Source organism: Neovison vison, chromosome 7 (genome assembly GCF_020171115.1).
Source record: "Neovison vison isolate M4711 chromosome 7, ASM_NN_V1, whole genome shotgun sequence".
NCBI lineage: Eukaryota > Metazoa > Chordata > Mammalia > Carnivora > Mustelidae > Neogale > Neogale vison.
In genome coordinates this window covers 104188416-104209890 of record NC_058097.1, presented here as the reverse complement: position 1 = coordinate 104209890, position 21475 = coordinate 104188416, and the positions used below count along the sequence as shown (strand labels likewise).

The 21475-nt window shown below is 44.1% G+C and overlaps 1 protein-coding gene across 5 annotated transcripts in view; it reads left to right on the top strand.

The window, feature by feature from the left end:
• USP28 (ubiquitin specific peptidase 28) overlaps positions 1–21475 on the top strand; it is a 57685-nt gene that overhangs the window by 15308 nt on the left and 20902 nt on the right. For 3 of the 5 annotated variants that reach the window (XM_044257863.1, XM_044257862.1, XM_044257860.1), the window contains exons 3-11: positions 954–1086; positions 6634–6739; positions 7664–7823; positions 13436–13522; positions 14253–14390; positions 15233–15306; positions 16202–16281; positions 17466–17614; positions 19524–19651. In XM_044257863.1, the coding sequence (XP_044113798.1) occupies positions 954–1086; positions 6634–6739; positions 7664–7823; positions 13436–13522; positions 14253–14390; positions 15233–15306; positions 16202–16281; positions 17466–17614; positions 19524–19651 (1055 nt within the window). The remainder of the gene's footprint in view (positions 1–953; positions 1087–6633; positions 6740–7663; positions 7824–13435; positions 13523–14252; positions 14391–15232; positions 15307–16201; positions 16282–17465; positions 17615–19523; positions 19652–21475) is intronic. The other 2 variants (XM_044257864.1, XM_044257861.1) reach the window with 1 other exon arrangement.

Here is a 21475-nt window from a genome sequence, read left to right as displayed (position 1 = left end):
GTCAAGCTATTTTTATGCCAAACGAAAGTGCATATAGGGACAGGAGCTCTCTGGGTCAGATGGTCCAGAATCATCAATGACCCAGTAAGGTGGAGAAGCTGGGGACGGGGGGAACCTCACGGAGGGGGAACCCTCCAGGGCAAAAGAATGGAAGAAACGCATCAGTCAGTTGCACTGTATAGCCTTTACATGGATCCTGACTCAAACACAAACACACACTAAAGTCTTTGAGTTAGGCAAGTTGGAGCTAATGATTTGAGAGTAAAACACTTGTTACCATTAAGGTGTGGTAGTAACATTGTGGGTTATATTTTTGAAAGGTACGTTCTGATGTACGGATAAGATACTTAAGATTTGCTTCAAAGAGTCTGGGTGAGTTAGGCAGAATAGGTCAGATAGAGCATCACTTGATAATTGTTGAAGGTGAGTGATAGGTACCTGGGCTTCAGCTATACGTTCCCCGTGTCTCTGCCTTTGTGTGTGTTAGAAAGTTGCCCTAATAAAAAGTTAAAAACAAAGAGAAATACGGTTACCACTATAGAATATGGTAACTGCTTGGCATGTTTATCATAGAGACTGACTTCATTTAGAATCTCTGTCTTCATTGCCAGCCCTCTTTTGACACACCAGGCCTCAGCTAATCTGTGATATCAGGAGTGGTAGCATCTGGAGCAGTGGGAACAGGGTTTCATTCTTGTTTGCGTGTGGTGGGAAGTCGGAACACGGTGGTTCCCCCTCCCATACCAGGAGTTTGGATGCTTCGAGCATGGTACACTCACTGTTCTCCCCCGTACTGTCTTTCTTCTACTTTCTACCCTAGAATGAGGCCCCGACTTCCTCAGAATGTTACGGGGTGTAGTAAGGAATTAAATGAAAAAACTGACTCCTTGTTTATTTTAAATGCTGAGATGCTTTACTTTTGAAATCTCTGGGTTTTTTTCCTCTTTCTTCAGGCCAGTAATGGTGACATCACCCAAGCTGTCAGCCTTCTCACTGAGGAAAGAGTTAAAGAGCCCAGTCCAGACACTGTTGATACAGAACCATCTGAAGGCGAGGGGAACACGGCCAGCAAAGAAGCATTAGCAAGTAGGTACATGGTGTCTTGGTCCTGCCGTGAACTAGCGAAAAATAAGTGAGTTTCCTATCAATCCCATCAACCCTTTTGGAATAGTGCTAATAATAGTTAATTACCATTACAGTGTGCCAAGTCTATTTCTAAGCAAATACATGGATTCACTTATTCATTCATTCTGCATTTATTTAATGAACACCTACTATGTGCCAAGTGCTCTTTTAAGCGCTGGAAATAAACAGAAGGAGTAGTATCCCTGCGTTGTGTAGCTTACTTTCTCGTGCGTGAGAGCAGCAAGTTGACGAGTAAATTATATTGCATATTAGGATGACAAGTACCACAGAGAAAAGTAAAGGATGGAATGAAAGAATTGAAAAAAAGGAGTGCCAGGGATTGGATTTTTACTAGGCGGAGCCTTCTGAGAAGGTGGAAGGGAGGTGAGGGAGTCAGTGAGGTCTTAAAATGGGGATGTACTGCTCAAGGACAGCCAGGAGGCTGTCCTAAGTGGCTGAGAGGTGAGGCACGGAGGGACCAGGAGGTCCTGCAGTCTCCTTACATGCTTGGCTTTTCCTCTTGCTAGAGGCCAGCCCAAGGAGAGCTTGGAGCAGGAATGACGTTCACTGGTTTCCATTTCCTAAAGGTCATTCTGTTGAGAACAGAATTGCAGGGGGAGGTGGTGAGCCTGGGTCAGAGCAGGGAGCCCCAGACCATGAGGCGGCTTTGCAAGTTCCGGGGGCGTGGGCCAGCAGGTAGTGGTGGGAGCCTGAGGAGCACCTGCCGAGTGGGATTTGCTTACAGCAGAGATAAGGGGTGTGGAAGAGAGAGGACTTAAAGGTAGCTCCTGGGTTTTTTCCCTAAGCAGCAGAAATGCTGGCGTTGCACTAAGCACCCTGGGAATGACTGCTACTAGAGCAGATCTGGGTGGCAGATGATGAGAGTGCTGAGTTTGGGGCACCTGCTGGACGTCAGGTGGAGTGTTGGAAAGGCAATGAGGATCCAGGCGTGCGGCTCAGGGGAGGGATCTGGCCTCAGAGAGAAAAAACTTAGAATCATAAACTTGAGAATGGGATGCGAAGTTAGGGGACCATGGGAGCTTTTCAAGGGGTTGGGGTGCACGGTAGAGAACGCGTTCAGTGATTAAACAGTGGACATTCCTAGTGCTCAGAGGCCAGGTAGGTGGACAGTGTCCAGGGAAGTTGGAGGAAGACCAGGAGAGCTGGGAGAACGGGACTCTGGAAACCAAGGAGGCTTCCTGGAGGAGGGAGCCATCAGCTAGGGCAGATGGAGTTAATGGATATTTGGACTTTTGCAGTTTTGAGCTATTCTGAACAATGCTGTTATGAATATCCTCGTGTGTATCTTTCAGTGCAAATAATAACTCTTTTCATCTGACGTTTTTCTTTTTTTATTTTTCTGTTTATTTTTTTAAAGATTTTGTTTATTTATTTGACAGAGGGAGAGACAGTGAGAGCAGGAACACAAGCAGGGAGTGAGAGAGGGAAAGCAGGCTCCCCGCCGAGTAGGGAACCCGATTTAGGGGTTGACCCCAGGACCCTGGGATCATGACCTGAGCTGAAGGCAGATGCTTAACGACTGAGCCACCCAGGCGCCCCTCTTTCTTTTTTTAAAGATTTATTTATTTGAGAGAGCGTGTGCATGCACACACACATGTGAGCTGGGGGGTGGCGGGTAGGAGATAGAGAATCCCAAACAGGCTCCACAGGGTACAGTCTGATTCCTCACCACCCTCCGGCCCATATAGCTCTGCAGTTATCCTAATACTAAAGGATACTTTTATTAAAAAGACTTTACTTAACCCATTGATCTGTAGTATCAGCTCTGTGTTATATTGGATTTTCAAGTTCCCATTCTGTTTCACTGAGTATCTGTTCTTAATTCTTTAGGATATATACCCATATATATTTGTGACTGGCATGGGTATTATATATACCCCGATACATATATATATAGATAGATTTAGAATATATACCCATGTATATATGGGGTTACTGGGTCATGTAACAATCCTGTGTTCAACTTTCTTATTTTAATATTTCTGAAAGAGAATGGTTTTCATAGCTGTCACATTATCACATTTTAAAAATTAGTAATTCCTTAATCCCAAAGACCAGTGTAGAAATCTCTCTGTTCATCTCATTAATGATATGTCTCCAGTTGGTTTGTGAAAATAATGATCCAGATGACGTTAAAACATTAAATATGCTTGAGTGTTTTAAGACACTCTCTATCTATAATTACCCCCTCTTTCTTTCTTGCACTTTACGGTCCAGAGAAATCAAGCTCTTTGTTCTCTCAGATTTCATGTGTTCTGAAATTTGCTGATTTCAATCCTGTGGTATCTTCAGTGGATATTTCAGTCCTGTCTTTCCTAAAGACTTAGATGCTTAGTTGACATGACGGTGTCACAGGTAGTGTCGTGTGTATAGTGTATCTTCTGTTTTGTCATAGCGAAGAAGCAGGTGATGTCCCATTGCCCTCTGTGTGTTCAGAATATTATCAGCTTGATCTGTTTATTATAAAATCCCCCACCGAGTGTTTTCTGCAGCCACTGGTGATTGTTGCTGCAATGCTTTTATTTTATTGGTGATTTCATAATTTATTAGTTGGGATTCTTTTTTTTTAGTTGTTAACACATAACGCAAAGTATACCATCTTAACCATTTTTAAACGTACAGTTCAGTAGTATTAAGTATGTTTGTATTGTCGTGAAACAGATTTCCAGAATTTTTTTATCATGCAAAACTGAAACCTGTGTCCACCCAACAGTAATTCTCCATTCCCTCTCCCTTTAGCCCCTGGCAGCCACCATCCTGCTTTTCTATGAGTTTGACTGCTCTGAGCAGAATCCCACAGTATTTGTCCTTTTGTGACTAGCGTCCTTCACGCAGCATAATGTCCTCGAGGTTCCTACCATAGCCTGTGCCAGGGTATCCTTCGCATTCAAGGCTGAGTCCTACACTGTTGTATGGAGATAGTACACGTTGTTGCCCATTTATTCACTGGTGGGGATTTGGGCAGCTTTCACTGCCTGGCTGTCATAAACGGTGCTTCTGTGGACACGGAGGTGCAGAGGAGGTGCAGAGATCACCTCGAGACCCTGCTCCGCCTTTCGGATGCATACCCAGAAGTGAGATCCCTGGCTCAGGTGGTCCCTCTGTTTTTATTTCTTTGACGAACCCTTGTACTGTTTCCCATAGCAGTCACTGCACCATTTTCCAATCCCGCCAGTGGTGCACGAGCCTTCCGAAGTCTCACCACATCTTCCCCAACACTTGTGATTCTTTGTGGGTTTTTCTAATAGTCATCCTGGTGGGTTTGAGTTGTTAGCTCAGTGTGGTTCTGATTTGCGTATTTCCTTAATGGCTGATGATGTTGAGTGTCTTTACATGTATTTATTGGCATCTCTGTATCTTCCTTGGAGAAACGTCTGTTCACATTCTTTGACTGTTTTTAATATTGGGTTATTTGGTTTTTTATTATTCTGTTGCAGGAGTTTTTTAAAATATATTCCATACATAGGTGTTGTAGCAGATACACAATTTGTGAAAATGTTCTCCCATTCTGTGAGTTGTCTTTTCACTTTCTTGACAGTGTCCTCTGAAGCCTGAGGTTTTCCATTTTGATGCTAATTATCTGTCTTCCCTTTGGTTGCTTGTGCTTTGGGTGTCATCATCTCTAAGACACCGTTGCCTAATCCAAGGTCATGAAAATGTGTGCCTGTGTTTTCTTCTAAGAGTTGCTCTTGAGGGTCTGGTCCTCTCTGAGTTCATTTTTGTAAAGGGTGTAAGGTAGGAGTTAAAGATCACTCTTTCGCATGTGGGTATCCTGTTTTCCCAGTACGACATGTTGAGAAGGTATTTTTTTTCCCTGTTGAATTGTCTTGGTACCTGTTTCAAAATTTAGTTGACCATTGGGGCACCTGTGTGGCTCAGTCGGTCAAGCGTCTGACTCTTGATCTCAGCTCAGGTCTTGACCTCAGGGTAATGAGTTCAAGCTCCACACTGGGCTTCATGCTGGGTGATTTAAAAAAAAAAAAAACAAACAAAAAATAAAAACCAATTGACCATAAATGGGAGGGTTTATTTCTGGTCTCTCAGTTCTTTTTTCCCATTGATCTGTGTGCCTGTTCCAATGCCAGTAGCATACACTCTTGATTAGTGCAGTTTTGTGTTCTTTGTGGGTTTTTTTTCCCTTTATAAATTAAATGTCCTTCATTGCTCATCTGTTGAAATTCACTTAACTTTAGTGCATTGATCTTTTATCTAATTACCTCTTATCATTAGATAACTATTTTCTGTAGATTATTTAGGGTTTCTCACAAATCTGTGAATTGTGATGACTGTGTTTCTTATTTTCCAATCTTTATATATATATATATATATTTTAATTTTACTTATGTATTTATGTGAGAGAGAGCAAGGGGAGGGACAGAGGGAAAGGGAGAGAGAGATTCTCAGGACTCTCCTGCTGTGAGCGTGGAGCCTGACACAGGGCTCGATCCCATGACCCTGAAATCGTGAACTGAACCATAACCTAGAGTCAGACTCTTAACTAACTGAGCCACCCAGGTGTCCCAAGTTTCTTTTATTTTCTTATTGAATTGGCCAGAACATCCAGAACCAGGGTGAATAAAAGCCCTGATAGTAAACATTTTTGTCTTAGTTTTGATTTTAAAATAAATGTGTTTTACATTTCACAATTAAGTATAAAGTTTGCTGTAGGCTTTTCATGACTTCTGTTTCTTAGCCTACAAATACTGTCTTTACTTCTCAGCTGGCTTGGGGTTTTTATTCCTGAATACAGGTTGACTGTTGTTATTTAGTACTTTTTTTTGTACTTACTGAGATGATGATTCCTTTAAGCATATTCTGGTGCTCTATTTTCTCCTGTTAACTCAGATTTCATTCTGCAGTTACCTCCACTTGTTCTTAATATTTGCTTTTGGGGGTACATTATTGGATTTTATCTGCTAAAACCCTGTTTTTGTTTGTTTGTTTTTTGTTTTTCATGTCTACACTTGGATGTGAGTTTGTTGTTTTACCTTTCTTACTATTCTTGGATGGGTTTGGGCTATAGCTAGGTGTTAGGCTGGTTTCATAAAATGAATTGGGGAGTATGTCCTCTATTCTCTGGGATAGTTTGTATGAGATTAAAAATACCTGCACCTTGAATGTTTGATATTTAGCTGATGTTTTATGATGATTTATGATGTTTATGTTTATGTTTATGATGTTTTATGATGACAGGTAAAGAGATGACTTGTCCTACAGAGACGGGATGTGGATTTTACTCTGTGGAGTAAGACTTCAGAAGTCAGTATCTGTCGCATTCTCATGGCCCGTTGGCTCATCTCAAGTAGCTGTGAGCTACTCCTGTGGCTCTGGCCCAGGGCAGTCAGTTGTTCCACAGATGAGCCATTGTAGTGAAAGCTAGGGAGCATATCGAGCTTTGTGAATGCTTTTGCCTTCTTTTCCCCACCATACAGCCAGGAGGGCAGTGTTTCCTGCATGTAGACTAACAGAATTTCTGTTATCTTACAGAAGTGATAGACCTTACCCATGATAACAAAGACGATCTTCAAGCTGCCATTGCTTTGAGTCTACTGGAATCCCCCAAAATTCAAGCTGATGGAAGAGATCTGAACAGGTTAGTGAAGTCATCTGTCATCCTCACTCCCCGCATGACTGTCTAGGTCGAAGGCGGTAATAGTTGTGGATGCCAGTGAGGGACCATCCAGCCAAGGTCTTTTAATTGCATCCCAGTGAAATTTCTTTTAGGGGAAAATTTAAGTTCACATTAACTTACTTACTCTTTGGTTTGCTCTTTGACAAAGCCAAACACGATAAGGGTCTTACAGCAGCTCTGGTCTTGAGTAGAAGCCTGCAGGCTGTGGTAGTACAGTTGCTGGGGCGAGAAACCCCGTCATCGTGCAGGCATCTGACAGTATCTATTCCCTCTCTCAACCCGGAGACTTTGTAAACTTCGAGGGTCTCTTGCCAGCTCTTTGAAAATGAAAGTTAACACTCAACTACCCCATCCGGGAGGGACCAGGACTATGTTTTTTGAACTGGTGCTCATTTGGTGATTGTCCGGTATTGCTCGTAAACCTCCATTTCTGATGGTGGGTGGTCGATTTCCAGACACGTTTATTCCCTCACACCGCTGAGCTCTTTCTTCCAGGGAAACCTAGGGCTAGGTTTTGTGTGGTAGGCCGTTAAAAGTCTCTTATTGATAGCAGAGTGTCTCTCTTGCCTTTTTCAGTGGCAAGGTCTCAGGGCACTGTTGTTGAAATCTAAAACTTGTAGTACAGTAGCCATAAATAGGCTTGAGCATCAGCTCAGTTCCATCATGGACCTTAGAAGTCATAGTCTCTGATGGAAGGATTAAGATCTCTGTCTAAATCTCACTTTTCACTTGTATTATAATTTTATAATTACTATATGGCCAGCAACGACCCTGTAAATAGTTGATCTGGCGTTTTGGATTATCCAAGGAAGATTACCAATATTCTCCGTATATTGTTCCTTCCCTTTTTCCTTTCTGGATATGTGGTGTGTCGGCACCAAACAGGATGCATGAAGCAGCCTCCGCAGAGACGAAACGCTCCAAGAGAAAACGCTGTGAAGTCTGGGGAGAACACCCCAACCCTAACGGCTGGAGGAGAGTCAACGGGTGGCCCGTTGGGCTAAAGAATGTTGGCAATACATGTTGGTTTAGTGCTGTTATTCAGGTATGATGTTTTTAAAATTTATTTATTTTTTAGTTTAATTTAAAAATTTTAATTAATAATTTTAATTAATTTAATAATTAGAAATATAAATAAAATTATAATAATTTTAATTTATTTATTTTATTTTTTTATTTATTTAAAAGAGAGCAAGCGGGTACCTGGGTGGCTCAGTGGGGTAAGCCTCTGCCTTCGACTCAGGTCATGATCTCAGGGTCCTGGGATCGAGTCCTGCATCTGGCTCTCTGCTCAGCAGGGAGCCTGCTTCCTCCTCTCTGCCTGCCTCTCTGCCTGCTTGTGATCTCTGTGTGTCAAATGAATAAATAAAATCTTAAAAAATAAAAGAGAGCAAGCACAAGAGGGGGGAACAGCAGAGAGGGAGAAGCAGACTCGTGGAGCAGGGAGCCCGATGTGGGGCTCCATCCCAGGACCCTGAGATCATGACCTGAGCCAGAGTCAGACACTTAACAGACTGGGCCACCCAGGGTGCCCCTCGGGTATGATATTTTTTGAGATAACTTTTTTTTCTGCAAACAACTTTCTAATTTATTCAACTGAAATGTGAGAAACATAGTTTAAAAAAATGGGAACACATATAAGACTGGGGTGTTTTACTTTCCCATGGCATTACTGTATGTTGGTTGCTTTCCTGTGTTTGACTTCAGATGCTCTGGTGTCCAAATTGGGCAATACAAAAAACAAAATATCCCGTGGTTTAGAATACGGTTGTAAAGATGTTGAATAGGTGTTTTAGATCAGCATTTCCTGTCACATGTTGGCGCAGAGCCAGAGTTCGTAAGGGGAAAGCGTTTGTCGGTAGGGGGTCACAGCCATCCAGGCAGGAAATGATGGCGGCCTAGAGTAGAGGAGCTGCATAAGCCTTGAAGGAGAGAAGTGCAAGCATTTTAGAGCTGGGTGGGAGATCAGATCTGCAGGATTTGGCGGAGCAATTGGATATAGGGTTGAGAGTTGAAGACTCCAAGGTTTCTAGCTTGAGGAACCAGGCGGATGACGGTGCCAGTTGATGCCAGAAGAAGAATGTTTGGGGGAGGGCGTGAGGAGTGGGATCTCCGTTCAGTGTTACCCACGCTGAGTTGAAAGTGCTGCATGAAGAAGCATGTAGTCAGTCAACAACGTGAATCTGTAGTTTGGTAAAAAGATCTGGGCTACAGGTGCCGCTCGGGGACTCGGTAGCTTATAGACTGTGCTAAAGCCAGGGAGTGGATGAATTCCCCTAGAGAGAGGGTTGCCTCTCTGAAGTACGCCCCATGTACCTTAATCTTGGCATGGCTGCATTGCAGCACTTGATCCTGCCCCTCCATCTTCTCCTTTGTACTTGACGTCTATCCAGCTGCTCAGCCAGAAATGGGGGCCTCCCTTTCCACACACAGGATCCAGCTTCATTCAGCTCAGTCTGTGGCCGACTCTGTGTTCGCACTGGGAAACAGCAGTGATACATCACAGCTGTACCTCTCTTAGAGTTTCCTTTGAAAAGAGTGGGACAGACAGTAAAATAATATCAGGTGTTGTGAAGTGCCCTAAACACAAGCGAGGGGCCGCCTGAGTGGCTCAGTGGGTTAAAGCCTCTGCCTTTGGCTTGGGTCATGATCGCAGGGTCCTGGGATTGAGCCCCACATCGGGCTCTCTGCTCAGCAGGGAGCCTGCTTCTCCCTCTCTCTCTCTTTCTCTCTCCTCCTTCTCTACCTACTTGTGATCTCTCTCTCTCTCTCTGTGTGTGTCAAATAATTAAATAAAATATTTAAAACCAAACCAAACAAAACAAAACATGAGTGAGGGCAGGAGGAGCTGGAGGGGGAAGGAGGCCTTTCCAAGAAGGTGGGCGTTTGGGCAGAGGCCTGAGGGAGGTGAGGGAAGTCACGCTGTAGTCACAGACTACAGTCACTCCCTGCAGACAGGGAGGAGCCAGTGAAAAGACCCTGGTTCGGAAGCTTGCTCAGTGTGTTGAGAAATAGGAAGAGGGCAGGACTCGAGGGTGGGGTACAGACCACGAGGAGCTCAGAAAGATGTGGAGGTGAGGTGCGGGAGCTGGGGTTCGTGAGGAGAACTTAGGGATTGTCTGTGAGCTGGGAAAGTATTGGAAGGTCAGAGCAGAGTATGAAAAGATGACGGGCATTTGCATTGAGAATAGGTTTTTGGAAGGAATGTGGCATCAGGGACATCAGTTCGTCCTTTCAGAGAGAGCCGGGGAGGGAGGTTGAGAACCCTAGCTGCCTTCACACCCTCCTCAGCCTTCACACCTGTGGGGGTGTTGAAAGGAGCAGAGGGTGTCACTGAGCAATGTTCCCGAGACAGCAACAGGAGAAGACAGGATGTGGAAGCTGGAGGGAGGGACTGGTCCTTAGTGGGAATAGAGCGGGAGGGACAGGAGAATAGCAGGGGAGAGGGCAAGGAAGACATGGCTGCAGATTACAGTTGAGGTAATTTCCGATCATCCTCTCTGTGGTGTGAACAACCATTTTCTGAGGCCGTGGGGAAGGGCGGTGTTGGATGTTAAAGGGAGGGTCACCGCTGACAGTGGGAAGCCGGTTGGTGCCAGGATACAGTAGGAGGATTTCTACAGATTGGAAGGTCTCCTTCAGGGTATTGACCTGAAATGCGTAGTGACGTCAGTATGGGCTGTTTGTATCAGGACTTTTTCTTAGAAGTACTCTGAGATTCTTTAGTGGAAAATGAAATTGATTTAGGTCAGAGGCTTTGCTGGGTTTGAGGAAAGTTTGAGGATTTAGTGAAGGGTGTTAAAGATGAATCAAAGCTAGAGAGAAGGAGAAATGAAGACAGGGAGGGATTGGTGGTTAGCGGGGAACAGGAGGCGTCCATTTGCTTGGGTCCTCGGTGGAATCAAAGAACAGATGTCCTGAGGGGGCAGGATTTTCTGAATTTATGGCCTGAGAGTTGGCTGTGTCTCAGGAATCGACCTATCCTGGGTGTGACCTCAGGTGTGGGTGTGGAGACGGAATGGAGGACTGTGGTACTAGAGATGGATGCTCACAAAGCCCGGAGGTCCCCGGGCTGGGCGGAAGTGCTTGTGTTCCCTCAGCAAACATTAGCGGAACACCCACTGTGTGTCCAGCCCCGTTCTAGGCCCCTGAGATAAGGGAATGAATAGAACCCAGACGGGGCCTTGCCCTCATGGAACTTCAATTTTTGTGAGGCAGGAGAGTGTACTGCGAAAGTAACTACTTCAGTGGCCAAATTGATGTGATGTGTTAGCTTGTGATCAGTTGATAGGAAAAGACCAGGGCAGGGCACACAGAATTGCCGTGGGAGAGAGTGGAGCAGGGCGCAGTACAGACTGTACTGGTAGGTAAGGCCTTCTGGCCCCAGGGATGAGGTTGGAGCAGGAGCCAGATATGTGTGAGGCGGAGGCGTGAGCCAAGTGGTTTCCAGAGAGAACATTCCAGGGAGGGAAAACCCCAGAGCAAGGGCCCCAAGGTAGGAGTGGGCTCGGTGTGCTCCCCGGGACATCCAGGACACTAGGAGCAGAGGGCGAGTCCTTGGAGGTGAGGCTGGGGAGTCACTGTAGGTTCCGAGCAGAGGGATGATGAACTCTGAGCCAGATCTTAACAGGCTCGCTGTGGCTGCTGCGCGGAGAGCAGAATGGGCGTGGTGAGGGGCAGGTGGCGTGAACTCCACAGGGAGCTGCTGCAGTTGTTCATGGGACGGGACAGGTGACAGTGGCCTGGACCTGGCTAGAAGCCATGGAAGTGGCGAAGAGGTCGGGTTCTTGATTTACTCAGAGAGCAGAGCTAACAGGATGTCCTTTTGGGCTGGGTGTGGACAGGACCTGGGAGAGGAAGATGAGCCGTTATCCTGGGGCAGGTGTCCGTGAATCAGGAGCTTTATTTCAGTCCTGTCAGGAAGACAGAGGAACCCGTGTGGCAGGTGAACCGGTACAGGGCAGGCCCTGGGGGCAGAGAGAGGCTGAGCAGTGACGCGAGTGAGCAGTGGCCCAGGGGAGCAGTGAGGGGAGACCGAGGAGGGCCCTTGACAGGAATAGGAGGGAGGAGGTGGTTCTAAGGAGACCCCCAGAGGCAGACTCCAAGCGACCTCTTCCTCACTGGATGTGAATAGTTACGAAAGAGGAAGGATTCGAAGATTCTGCCGGAGTTCTAAAGTTTGGTGACTGAAGGAGGAGGATGTGGTGAAGTGATGCAGGAGAAGCAACAGACGCCGGAGGGCCGCAGGGGTGCTGGGTGGGGAAATGTCATCAGCCACATGTCGGGGGCTTTTAAGAATGGCGGCGTCTTTGGGGAAAGCCCGGTTTGGGCGAAGGAGAGGGGGTAGGGTGGAGTGACCTGCACGTGGAGAGCCAGTTTTCTCGTGGCAGAGAATTTCTGGGACATGTGAGGGTGTAGTCAGCAGAGCGGGAGTGACACCACAGGAAGGGACAGGATGGGTAGAAAGAGAAGAGAACAGGTTGGGGCGCCAGGGTGGTTCATTGGGTTAAAGCCTCTGCCTCCAGTTCAGGTCACAATCTCAGGGTCCTGGGATCGAGACCTGCATCAGGCTCTCTGCTCAGCAGGGAGCCTGCTTCCTCCTCTCTCTCTGCCTGCCTCTCTGCCTACATGTGATCTCTGTCTGTCAAGTAAATAAGTAAAATCTTTAAAAAAAAAAAAGAAAAGAATGGGTTGAATAGAGAGCAAGCAGACTCACCCTGGCTACAGAGAGAACGTTGGTGGAACAGCGGGACCCGACTTTAAAGGCACTGCCCGGTTGTGTGCTCACCCCATTGGTGGCATCCCAGTCGGGTTGGGAGAGTGGGAGCGAAACTGGAGACCTGTTGTCTAGCCAGGAGGTTGCCTCTAGAGTTTTCCACTGGGGTCTTTCCTGAGGGGTTTCCTCTGAGGAGTGTGTCGGGATAAGGAACTATATTCATATATAAGAGATTTTTAAAAACATTAACCTTCCAAAGATATTCATGGTAGGTTTGTATATGATTTACAAGTAAGCCAAAGGTTCCTGCTGTTAAATTTTTTTTTTTAAGCAGTTCTTGTGACCGAGAGTGGAGAATAGCCCATGTTACTGTACTCACTGCCCAGCTTTAGAAAGAAATGGTACAGCTCCCGGGGCTGCCCAGTCCCTGCTGTGCCCATCCCAGTCATAGCCTCCCTTCCCCACAGGTAAAACCGCACCGGCGTGTATCCCAGACCAAATGCCATGTTGTTTTGTATATAATTAAACTTACTATAAACACTTTAGTACTTTGTTTTTCTGGAACTTTCTTCCACACAGAGTATAGCTTTGAGATGTCTCCGTGTTGATCCTGTATCTCTCAGGCAGTCCCTTTCAGTGCTGTGTACTAGTTCATTTTATGAAAACTTTTTTTCCCACTGTTTTAATGAGTACATAATGGTATATCATGTACATGTACCATACCTTATTTAATCCATCCCTCTCGTCAGTCATGATGTTTTTGGGTTTTCCTAGAAGACTCAATATTCCATCAGCTCAGTTTGTACCATAGCTATCATTCCCTCAGACAGGATAGAGGGAGAAATAGCAGAGGACAGCCGCCTATACTTTCAAGTAAAAGAAATACTTTTCCGCTACAGTTATTTGGGAAGAAAGGCTACAAATCTCTTTCTTTCTTTCAGTCTCTCTTTCAACTGCCTGAATTTCGAAGACTCGTCCTCAGCTATAGTCTGCCACAGAATGTGCTTGAAAACTGTCCGAGTCACACTGTAAGTTGGTGTGGAGAAGTCCTCACTCTCCTTTGGTCCCTCTCATCCCAAAGGCTTTTAAATTCTGGGCAGAGTTGATAGCTGTGATGTCCTTTGGCTTGCGCTAGGATTTGTTTTCATTTTCAAATGGATTTTTCCTTCTTTGTCACGTGAAACGGGTTTGCAAAAATGCAAAGTTAATTAGGAACAAAATTAGAAAAACAGTTTGGTGGAGTGTCATCCTGATAGTTTCCACTTTTCTGCCTCTGGGTGGGAGATTCAGAAATTCTGAATCACAGAAAGCGTGTGTGGCGTCCTGCACTGCTTCTCCTCAGCTGCTCAGGCCGAGTGTTGCAGAATGGGTGACCTGATGCTGGAGGCCTGGACCTTCTAGAAGGTTCTGTGGTCAGCTCTCACCCAAGAACGTGGCCTCCTGCCAGCACTCTAACTCGTGCCAGAATTTCACCTTGGAGGTGCATTTTCCTAGCAGGAGGGAGGGCAGCAGCTTCAGAAGGTAAACATTTTTGCTTTTCCTACAATATTCCCTTCCTGGCTTCCACGTAGATAGTCTTCAGTCGAAGGTAATACCCTACACAGACCTCGTCAGAGGACCTGTAAGATGGTTTGAGTCCTCACTGATCTAGAGCTAGGTAAATATAAATTAGGGAGGGATCACTGACAACTTTTCTCTTTCGTGTGTTCTAATTTTCCGAATGAGGGGTTGTAAGGACACACATTGTTGTCTCTACAGGAAAAGAGAAATATCGTGTTTATGCAAGAGCTTCAGTATTTGTTTGCTCTGATGATGGGATCAAATCGCAAATTTGTAGACCCTTCAGCAGCCCTGGATCTCTTAAAAGGAGCATTCCGATCGCCTGAGGAACAGCAGGTATGGGAAGCCCGTTATGCTCGTGTTTTTCTTCCAATTCTGTGATGTTTGAAGTCATGCCTTGTGGCTCTTCCTGTGCTGTGGCTTCAGGTCAGCTGTGTAAGAGGCTCTGACCATGACCACGCAGGATGAGAAGTACACAGGGGCTGTCGGAGTAGAGAGGAGGGTGAAAGTACCTCCGGGAATCCTAGCAAAGGGTCACTGACAAAAGGAAAGCCCTCTGTCTGCACCTCTGCCTTGGGATGGCCCAGATAAAAATCTTATTTTTAATATTGTCTAAACCTAAGTTGAGCAGCTTTTTTGAACAGTCTTTTCTCTCCTGGATAGTAGTACTTTCCTTTCCTTACTTCTGTTAAAAAAACAAAGCTGTCTCCAGCAGACAAACACCTGCTTCATAAAATTAAATTTTCCCTTTGTTTCTCTAAAGGTCCTAAGTTCTTCTGAGTTCTCAGAACATTTCATAAAAGTTTCTTTTCTCCATTAAGTCTCAGATTGTTTTAGAGGATTAGAGTCTGTTATGTGGACCTTTTTATTCTTTTCTTTTCTTTTTCCCTATTTTTAAGGCCTACCTGGAAGATTCTGTTTGTTGGTTTGTTACAAATAGATGTGGCTCAAGTGGTGGCTTTCCAGTTCCCTCCTAGCCACAAGCTGGTCAGCCCCTGCCTTCTGTCTCTGCAGTGGCTGGGTTCCAGTATTCCTTGTCTCTTTCTGCTCTTTGTCCTTAATAAAGAAATCCTCCCATAGTCCTATAATCTTAATCATTGGCGGGTTAAGGGCAGATTTTCATTTCCCTAAGTGTAGTGTTGGGTCTAACTCTTATGCAATTTGTGCCTCTCTTGTAGCAAGATGTGAGTGAATTCACACACAAGCTCCTGGATTGGCTAGAGGACGCATTCCAGCTAGCTGTGAATGTTAAGTGAGTGCTGAGGATTTGTTTGTCCCACCTTCCTACTCACAGTGGTCCAGCGAGAACTAGGATGGGGGGGGATTACTCTTCTCCAGTAGAAATTGCTGGGTTTTGCCAAACTTCCTGGGGTGACCACTCAGACAGTTGTCATTTTGTATCCTCCTTGCTTTTGGATTTCCTCTCTGAAGATGTAAGTAACCCTCTCAGTCTCGGTCTGCCACCTTTGACTGAAAGTCAGGCCGTAACTCTGAACTCTGTTAAGACATCTCCTGTGCTACAGAACGTATTAAAAGGTCAAATCAATCCTAGATGCGAACGTGGGAAATCAAATTTAGTCATTGCAGTCACTGAAATGAATTTCGGAAGTGAAATTCAGGGCAAAGAATACAAGTATCCCCTTTCGAATACAGATGCTAAGGAATTTTCTAAATTGTTTTTACTCTAAGTAAAAGAAATATGTGTATCATAGGATAGCTTTGTGGAGCATCTCACATACTAACATAATAACACTTCATTTAAGGTGGGCCTGTCCATTTCTGTTGTGCCACAGGGAAACTTACGTGTTTATTTGCAGAACTGCACAAGAGGGTTGATTCTTGCTTCTGTCCTATTCTAGAATCTATATACATCTGTCATTGGCTAGAGATGTATATATTGATTTTATACAGATACATGTATTTTCTGGCATGTAGGACTCTCCCTCAGCTCCTCACAGCCAGGGGTCATGCCCGGATATTTGCTCAATTAGTGTTTAAACTGAACCAAGCCGTGACTAATTTTGGACCCTGCCCAGCTCTTTGGAGGTTGATGAAAATGTCCTGTTTTTGCTTTTGAATGATGGTTAGCCTTAGTGTGGTGCTTATCTGATCCAAATGATAGAGAACTGTTTCCTTTTTTTTAAAAGCAGCAATCCCAGGAAGAAATCTGAAAATCCAATGGTGCAGCTTTTCTACGGTACTTTCCTCACTGAAGGGGTTCGTGAAGGTAAATTCTTCGCTCTGTTAGTTCTAGACTCATGGCCATATCTGTATTAGTCAAAAAAAGTCTTTCAAGTCAGGCATTTCCAGGCCTGAATATTGATTCCACCTCTTAAATACGTGTGTAACCCTGACAAACTGTGAGAGTGCCTGGATCCTCAGTCTCCTCGTCTGTAAAATGGGCACAGTGTTTCCCTCAGAATTGTCAGATGAAACTATATAATACTCACACAGCCCAAATGTACCATTAACGTCTAGTATTAATGTCAATTTTCTCTGTGTTGTTTCCGATGTAATATCTAATCTCAAAAGATTTTGTTGAGTTAGACTGCCAAAAATATTTCTCTGCTCTAGAGACTTAACTAAGCTCCGTGTTGGTTGTGTAATTTTAATTTTTCTTCACTATGGAGAATTTTTTATCATCTAGATAGAGCAGTCTAAAAATCCCCATGAACTCAGCCACCTTTAGTTCACAGCCAGACATTCCCTAACTCCTTTCTTCTCTTACCCTTCCGATATTCTCTGTAAAATAATGCAACACCACTGTTCTCTCCGGAAAAGTAGCATTTAATATCAGATATCCAGTCAGTGTCCAGAGTTCCAAGTTGTTTTATAATTTTATATGTTGGAGGGGTGGGTGATGTGTTTATTTTTTACAGTTTGTTTCAATCAGGACCCAAATGTGGGTCATTTCATTGATACGTCTTTTAAGTTTCCTATCAAAATCTGTACACTATCCTCCCAATCTCTTTTTACCTTGGAATGTATTTTTTAAGAAACCAGGTGGCTTGTTCTCTGCGATTCCCCACAGTCTGAAATTTCGCTACTTGCACATCCATGATTTCATGTTCCTCTCTACTCCTCTTTTTATAAATTGGTAGTTGGATCTAAAGTTTGACTAGATTCAGGTAAGGCTTTTCTCGGCAAGACTAATTCACAAGAGGTGGCATAGTCTTTGATGAGGAGGCACGTCGTATCTGCTTTTCTTCCTTCCTGTGACGGTAGCAGTCGCTCACGGTCAGTGCCCGGATCCGCTGCTTTGTTGGAAGTGGCCCTAACAGGCTTAAGTAGCTTCTGATGGTTCTCAGCAAGTTGCTGAATTAGGAAAACCCTGTCTCTGTGGTGCCAGAAAAAAAGGCTTCAGATAATACTAGTGAGGTCTTTAAAAAAGCCATCTGTTTCTTTGCCTAGGAAAGCCCTTTTGTAACAATGAGACCTTCGGCCAGTATCCCCTTCAGGTAAATGGTTATCGCAACTTAGACGAATGTTTGGAAGGGGCCATGGTGGAGGGTGACATTGAGCTGCTTCCTTCCGATCATTCGGTGAAGTATGGGCAAGAGGTAAGTTGGATATTTTTATTTGCTGTGCCAGTGACAAAACCAGTTAAGTAGGACGGAGCTTTTTGGCAAACTGTCTTCCCATCCGACAGTAAATAACTTTACACTTAACGGATGTCGAACTAGTAGTCTGAAGGTCTCGCATGAGTTGATATGAATTAGTCAGTCTTAGTGTTTGATAAATAAATTTTTTGCTGAAAGTATGAATTTGAGTTAATCATATAAAGGTTGTATGCTGCTTCTGATGTTTTAAGTATGATCAAGTTTCTCTTTTTCTGTTGAAGCCTACGTGTACCAGTAGGGAGAGCCCACTGCCTCCATATTTTCGGAGGGTAAAAGTACAGTGATTAACTCCTATGGTATGCCATTTAGAATATTTTCCCTATTATAATATTTACTGTTCTTCATAGTAAATTCTGCCTTTGCTTTTAAAATTTTTCACATTTAACGTTCATTGATTTTGGGGGATTGGAAAGAAAGGGGGCAGTTGGTGGGAGAGCAAGGGTAATTAATGCCTCAGAATTCCAGTTGGGTTAAGAATTAGTGAATTTGGAGCATAACTGCCAATACCACACAGCTTGGCTTGTTCTCCTTTCGTTGTATATTTCGAAACAAAACCGTGGGCTTATGTGAGTCCAACTGGGTAATTGTTATCGGAGAAAGCAGAGCTTTTTTTGAATTAAAGTCGGGAGCCTCACACGAGCCGTGTCAAGGGTGGGAGCTGTAGGGCAGCGTGGGCACTACTGCCTCCCTGGCTTTTCGAGGCCAGTGCTGACTCCTGGTTGGGAGGCACAGCCTCTGTCCCATCTGTGTACCAAAGAGAGGGGATGTTCACCAGCTACCTAGACCTCTGGAGACCTTTATTCAAGAATGGGAACACTATTTTTAAAAAAAGAAAAATAAAGAAAAAAGAAAATCATTATGCTTATTTAGATTTACCCTGAGGTAGCTGGATAGGCTCTCTGGATTCATCTCGTGCCAACAAAGGAAAGGGAACTCCGCCACCTGCACCTTTGGTAAAGGAACATCTTAAAGCTGTTCTTACAGACCTGCTGGCATACCCGTGAATTGAACAGAGATGCCCCTCCTGGTTTAGCTCTTCCTTATCTGTGATCAGGAACAGCTGAGATTTTTTTTTTTTAATAAATCATTGCTTTCTTTTCTTGAAACTTAAGGTTAACATCCTAGGTTGATTTGATTGGGTACCTTGTGAGACATCTGTAAAGTCTTAGAATTCAGAGATTTTCTCAGAAACTTTAGCACTTGTAATCATGAGGCTCTTTCAAGTTTCTTTTTTTTTTTTTCCAATTTATTTATTTTAAGAAAAACAGTATTCATTATTTTTTCACCACACCCAGTGCTCAAGTTTCTTATTTTAGAAAGAAAGGGAATTCAAATTGTGGTTAATATACTGAGAATAAATAGCGCGCACACACACACACACACACACACACACGTCTTCTGCGCTGATTCATGGAGATAATTGGCTCCTTAGTTCTATGCTGCTGCTTGGGTCATAATTTCTGACTTTTTGGTTAGGCTGCCTATTCTCTTCAGGTTTTGACCCTCTTTTGACTTCTAATGACTTAGTAAGCAGTGAGGATTCTTGGTGCAGCTCACCTACTTAAGGGTGGGTATTTCTGAGGATGATAGTCGAGTAAAATGTTGTTGACTGGCTTATAAATTTGGAGTCTTGAGGAATGTTTCACCACATTCTCTGAGAGGGCACAAGGCTAAGTGGTCATCTTAGTATTTGGGATTTAAAAAAAAAACAACAACAACCTCTAGGGTGAATTTGATTTGAATATAAATTCTGTGCCAGAAGTAAAAAGTTTAATGAGGGATGTTTTAAATCTGGCTTTTGCTGTTTCCTAATTAACTTCTTTCTTTTGCATTTCTGCTTCTGACATAGCGTTGGTTTACAAAGCTACCTCCAGTGTTGACCTTCGAACTCTCAAGATTCGAGTTCAATCAGTCCCTCGGCCAGCCAGAGAAAATTCACAATAAGCTGGAATTTCCTCAGATCATTTACATGGACAGGTGAGTTCTGTGGTTGAGTGTCTTCTTGGTGTATGACAGAGGGAGAAGGGAGCATTTACCAAGTGTAGTGTGCGTAGGAATCGCCTGGGGGTCTCGATGATACGCAGATGTGGAGTCACTGGATTCTCTGGCTCTAGGTTAGGGCCCAAGAGTTGGCATTTCGGAGACGCTGTCAGGGTGATGCAGGGGATGCGTGTCGTCTCGGGACGGCTTGAGTAGCTGGGCTTCCAGGGACAGCCTTCTCGTTCTGGGGAGAGGCAGAGTGTGGAGCAGCCGCAGGGCATTTCTTTCCAATCTCAGTAGTGTTTGTATTCCTGGGGAAAAAAAAATTCCTAGACAGACTTCATAGGATTTTAATCTTTTTAAAGTCTGGTTTATTGATGTATAGTTTACACACAAAACAATATTACCATTCTTTCGGTGTAGAGCCAATGAGTTTTGGCCAACGGCTGTAGTCAAGTAACCACCAGCACAGTTAGATGTAGCGAATTTCCGTCCTCCAGAAGGTTCCCGCGTGCGCGTGCCCCTTGCAGTCAGTGTCTTTCCCCCACCCCCGGCCCTAGCAACCATCTGACTTGTTTCCTGGCCCTGTGCTTTTGCCATTTCTGGAATGTCACAATAGTGGCGTTAGTATTCGGAACACACTCCGTTGTGGTTGTCTTCTCACACTGAGGACAGTGTGTTGGGAATTCATCCATACTGAGTCCATTTCTCTGCAGTGATACTCCAGTGTCTTCCCATTCGCCAGTCGACAGACATTTCAGATGTATCTGGTTTTAGCCTATTGTGAATAAAGCTGCTGTGAACGTTCACCCAAAGTCTTGGTGTGGTTTTAGTGCTTCTGGGTAAAACACCTAGCAGTGAAATTGCTGGGTTGCATGAAAAGTGTATGTTTAATAGTATAAGAAATTTCCAGAGTGCTTTCTAAAGTGGCTGTATGATTTTGCTTTCTCGCCAGCAGTGTAGAAAGTTCCATTTGCTCCAAATCTGCCCATAATTGGAATCATCAGTCTTAAATTTTAACATTCTAGTGGGTTTGTAGGAATATTGTATTTTTCTTTGGACATGTATCTCCCCAATAACTGTTGATGTTGAGCTTCTTTTCGGTGCTTAATTAATGGTCATTTGGCTATTTTCTTCGGTGAAGTGTCTTTTCAGATCTCTTATCCATTTTTTAATTGGGTTGATTCTGTTCATCCTGAGTTGTAAAGAGTGAGTTCTTTGATAATGTTTTGGATACAAAACCACATAGTCCCCATCTGTGCTATCTCTTCCATTTTCTTATCAGTGTCTTTCGGAGACAACAGGTTTTTAGTTTTGATAAAGTCTAATGTATCAGTTTCTCTTTTGCAGTTTGTGTTTTTATATTTTAAGAGATCTTTGCCAACCCAAGGCCACAAAGATTTTCTTCCATTTTTTCTTCTAGAAATTATGTAATTTTAACTCATATATTCATATCTATGATCCATTAGGGTTTATTTTTATATATATAGTATGAGATGAGGGCTTTTGTTTTTGTTTTTGTTTTTTTTTTTTGTAGGGGAGGGATGGTTGTCCAGTTATGCTTTCCCCCATTGAATTACCTTGGTACTTTTTTTTTTTTTTTTAAGACTTTATTTATTTATTTGACAGAGAGAGATCACAAGTAGGCAGAAAGGCAGACGGAGACAGAGAGAGGAGGAAGCAGGCTCCCTGCTGAGCAGAGAGCCCCATGTGGGGCTCAATCCCAGGACCCTGGAATCATGACCTGAGCCAAAGGCAGAGGCTTTTAACACACTGAGCCACCCAGGCGCCCCTACCTTGGTACTTTTGTCAAAAATTAAT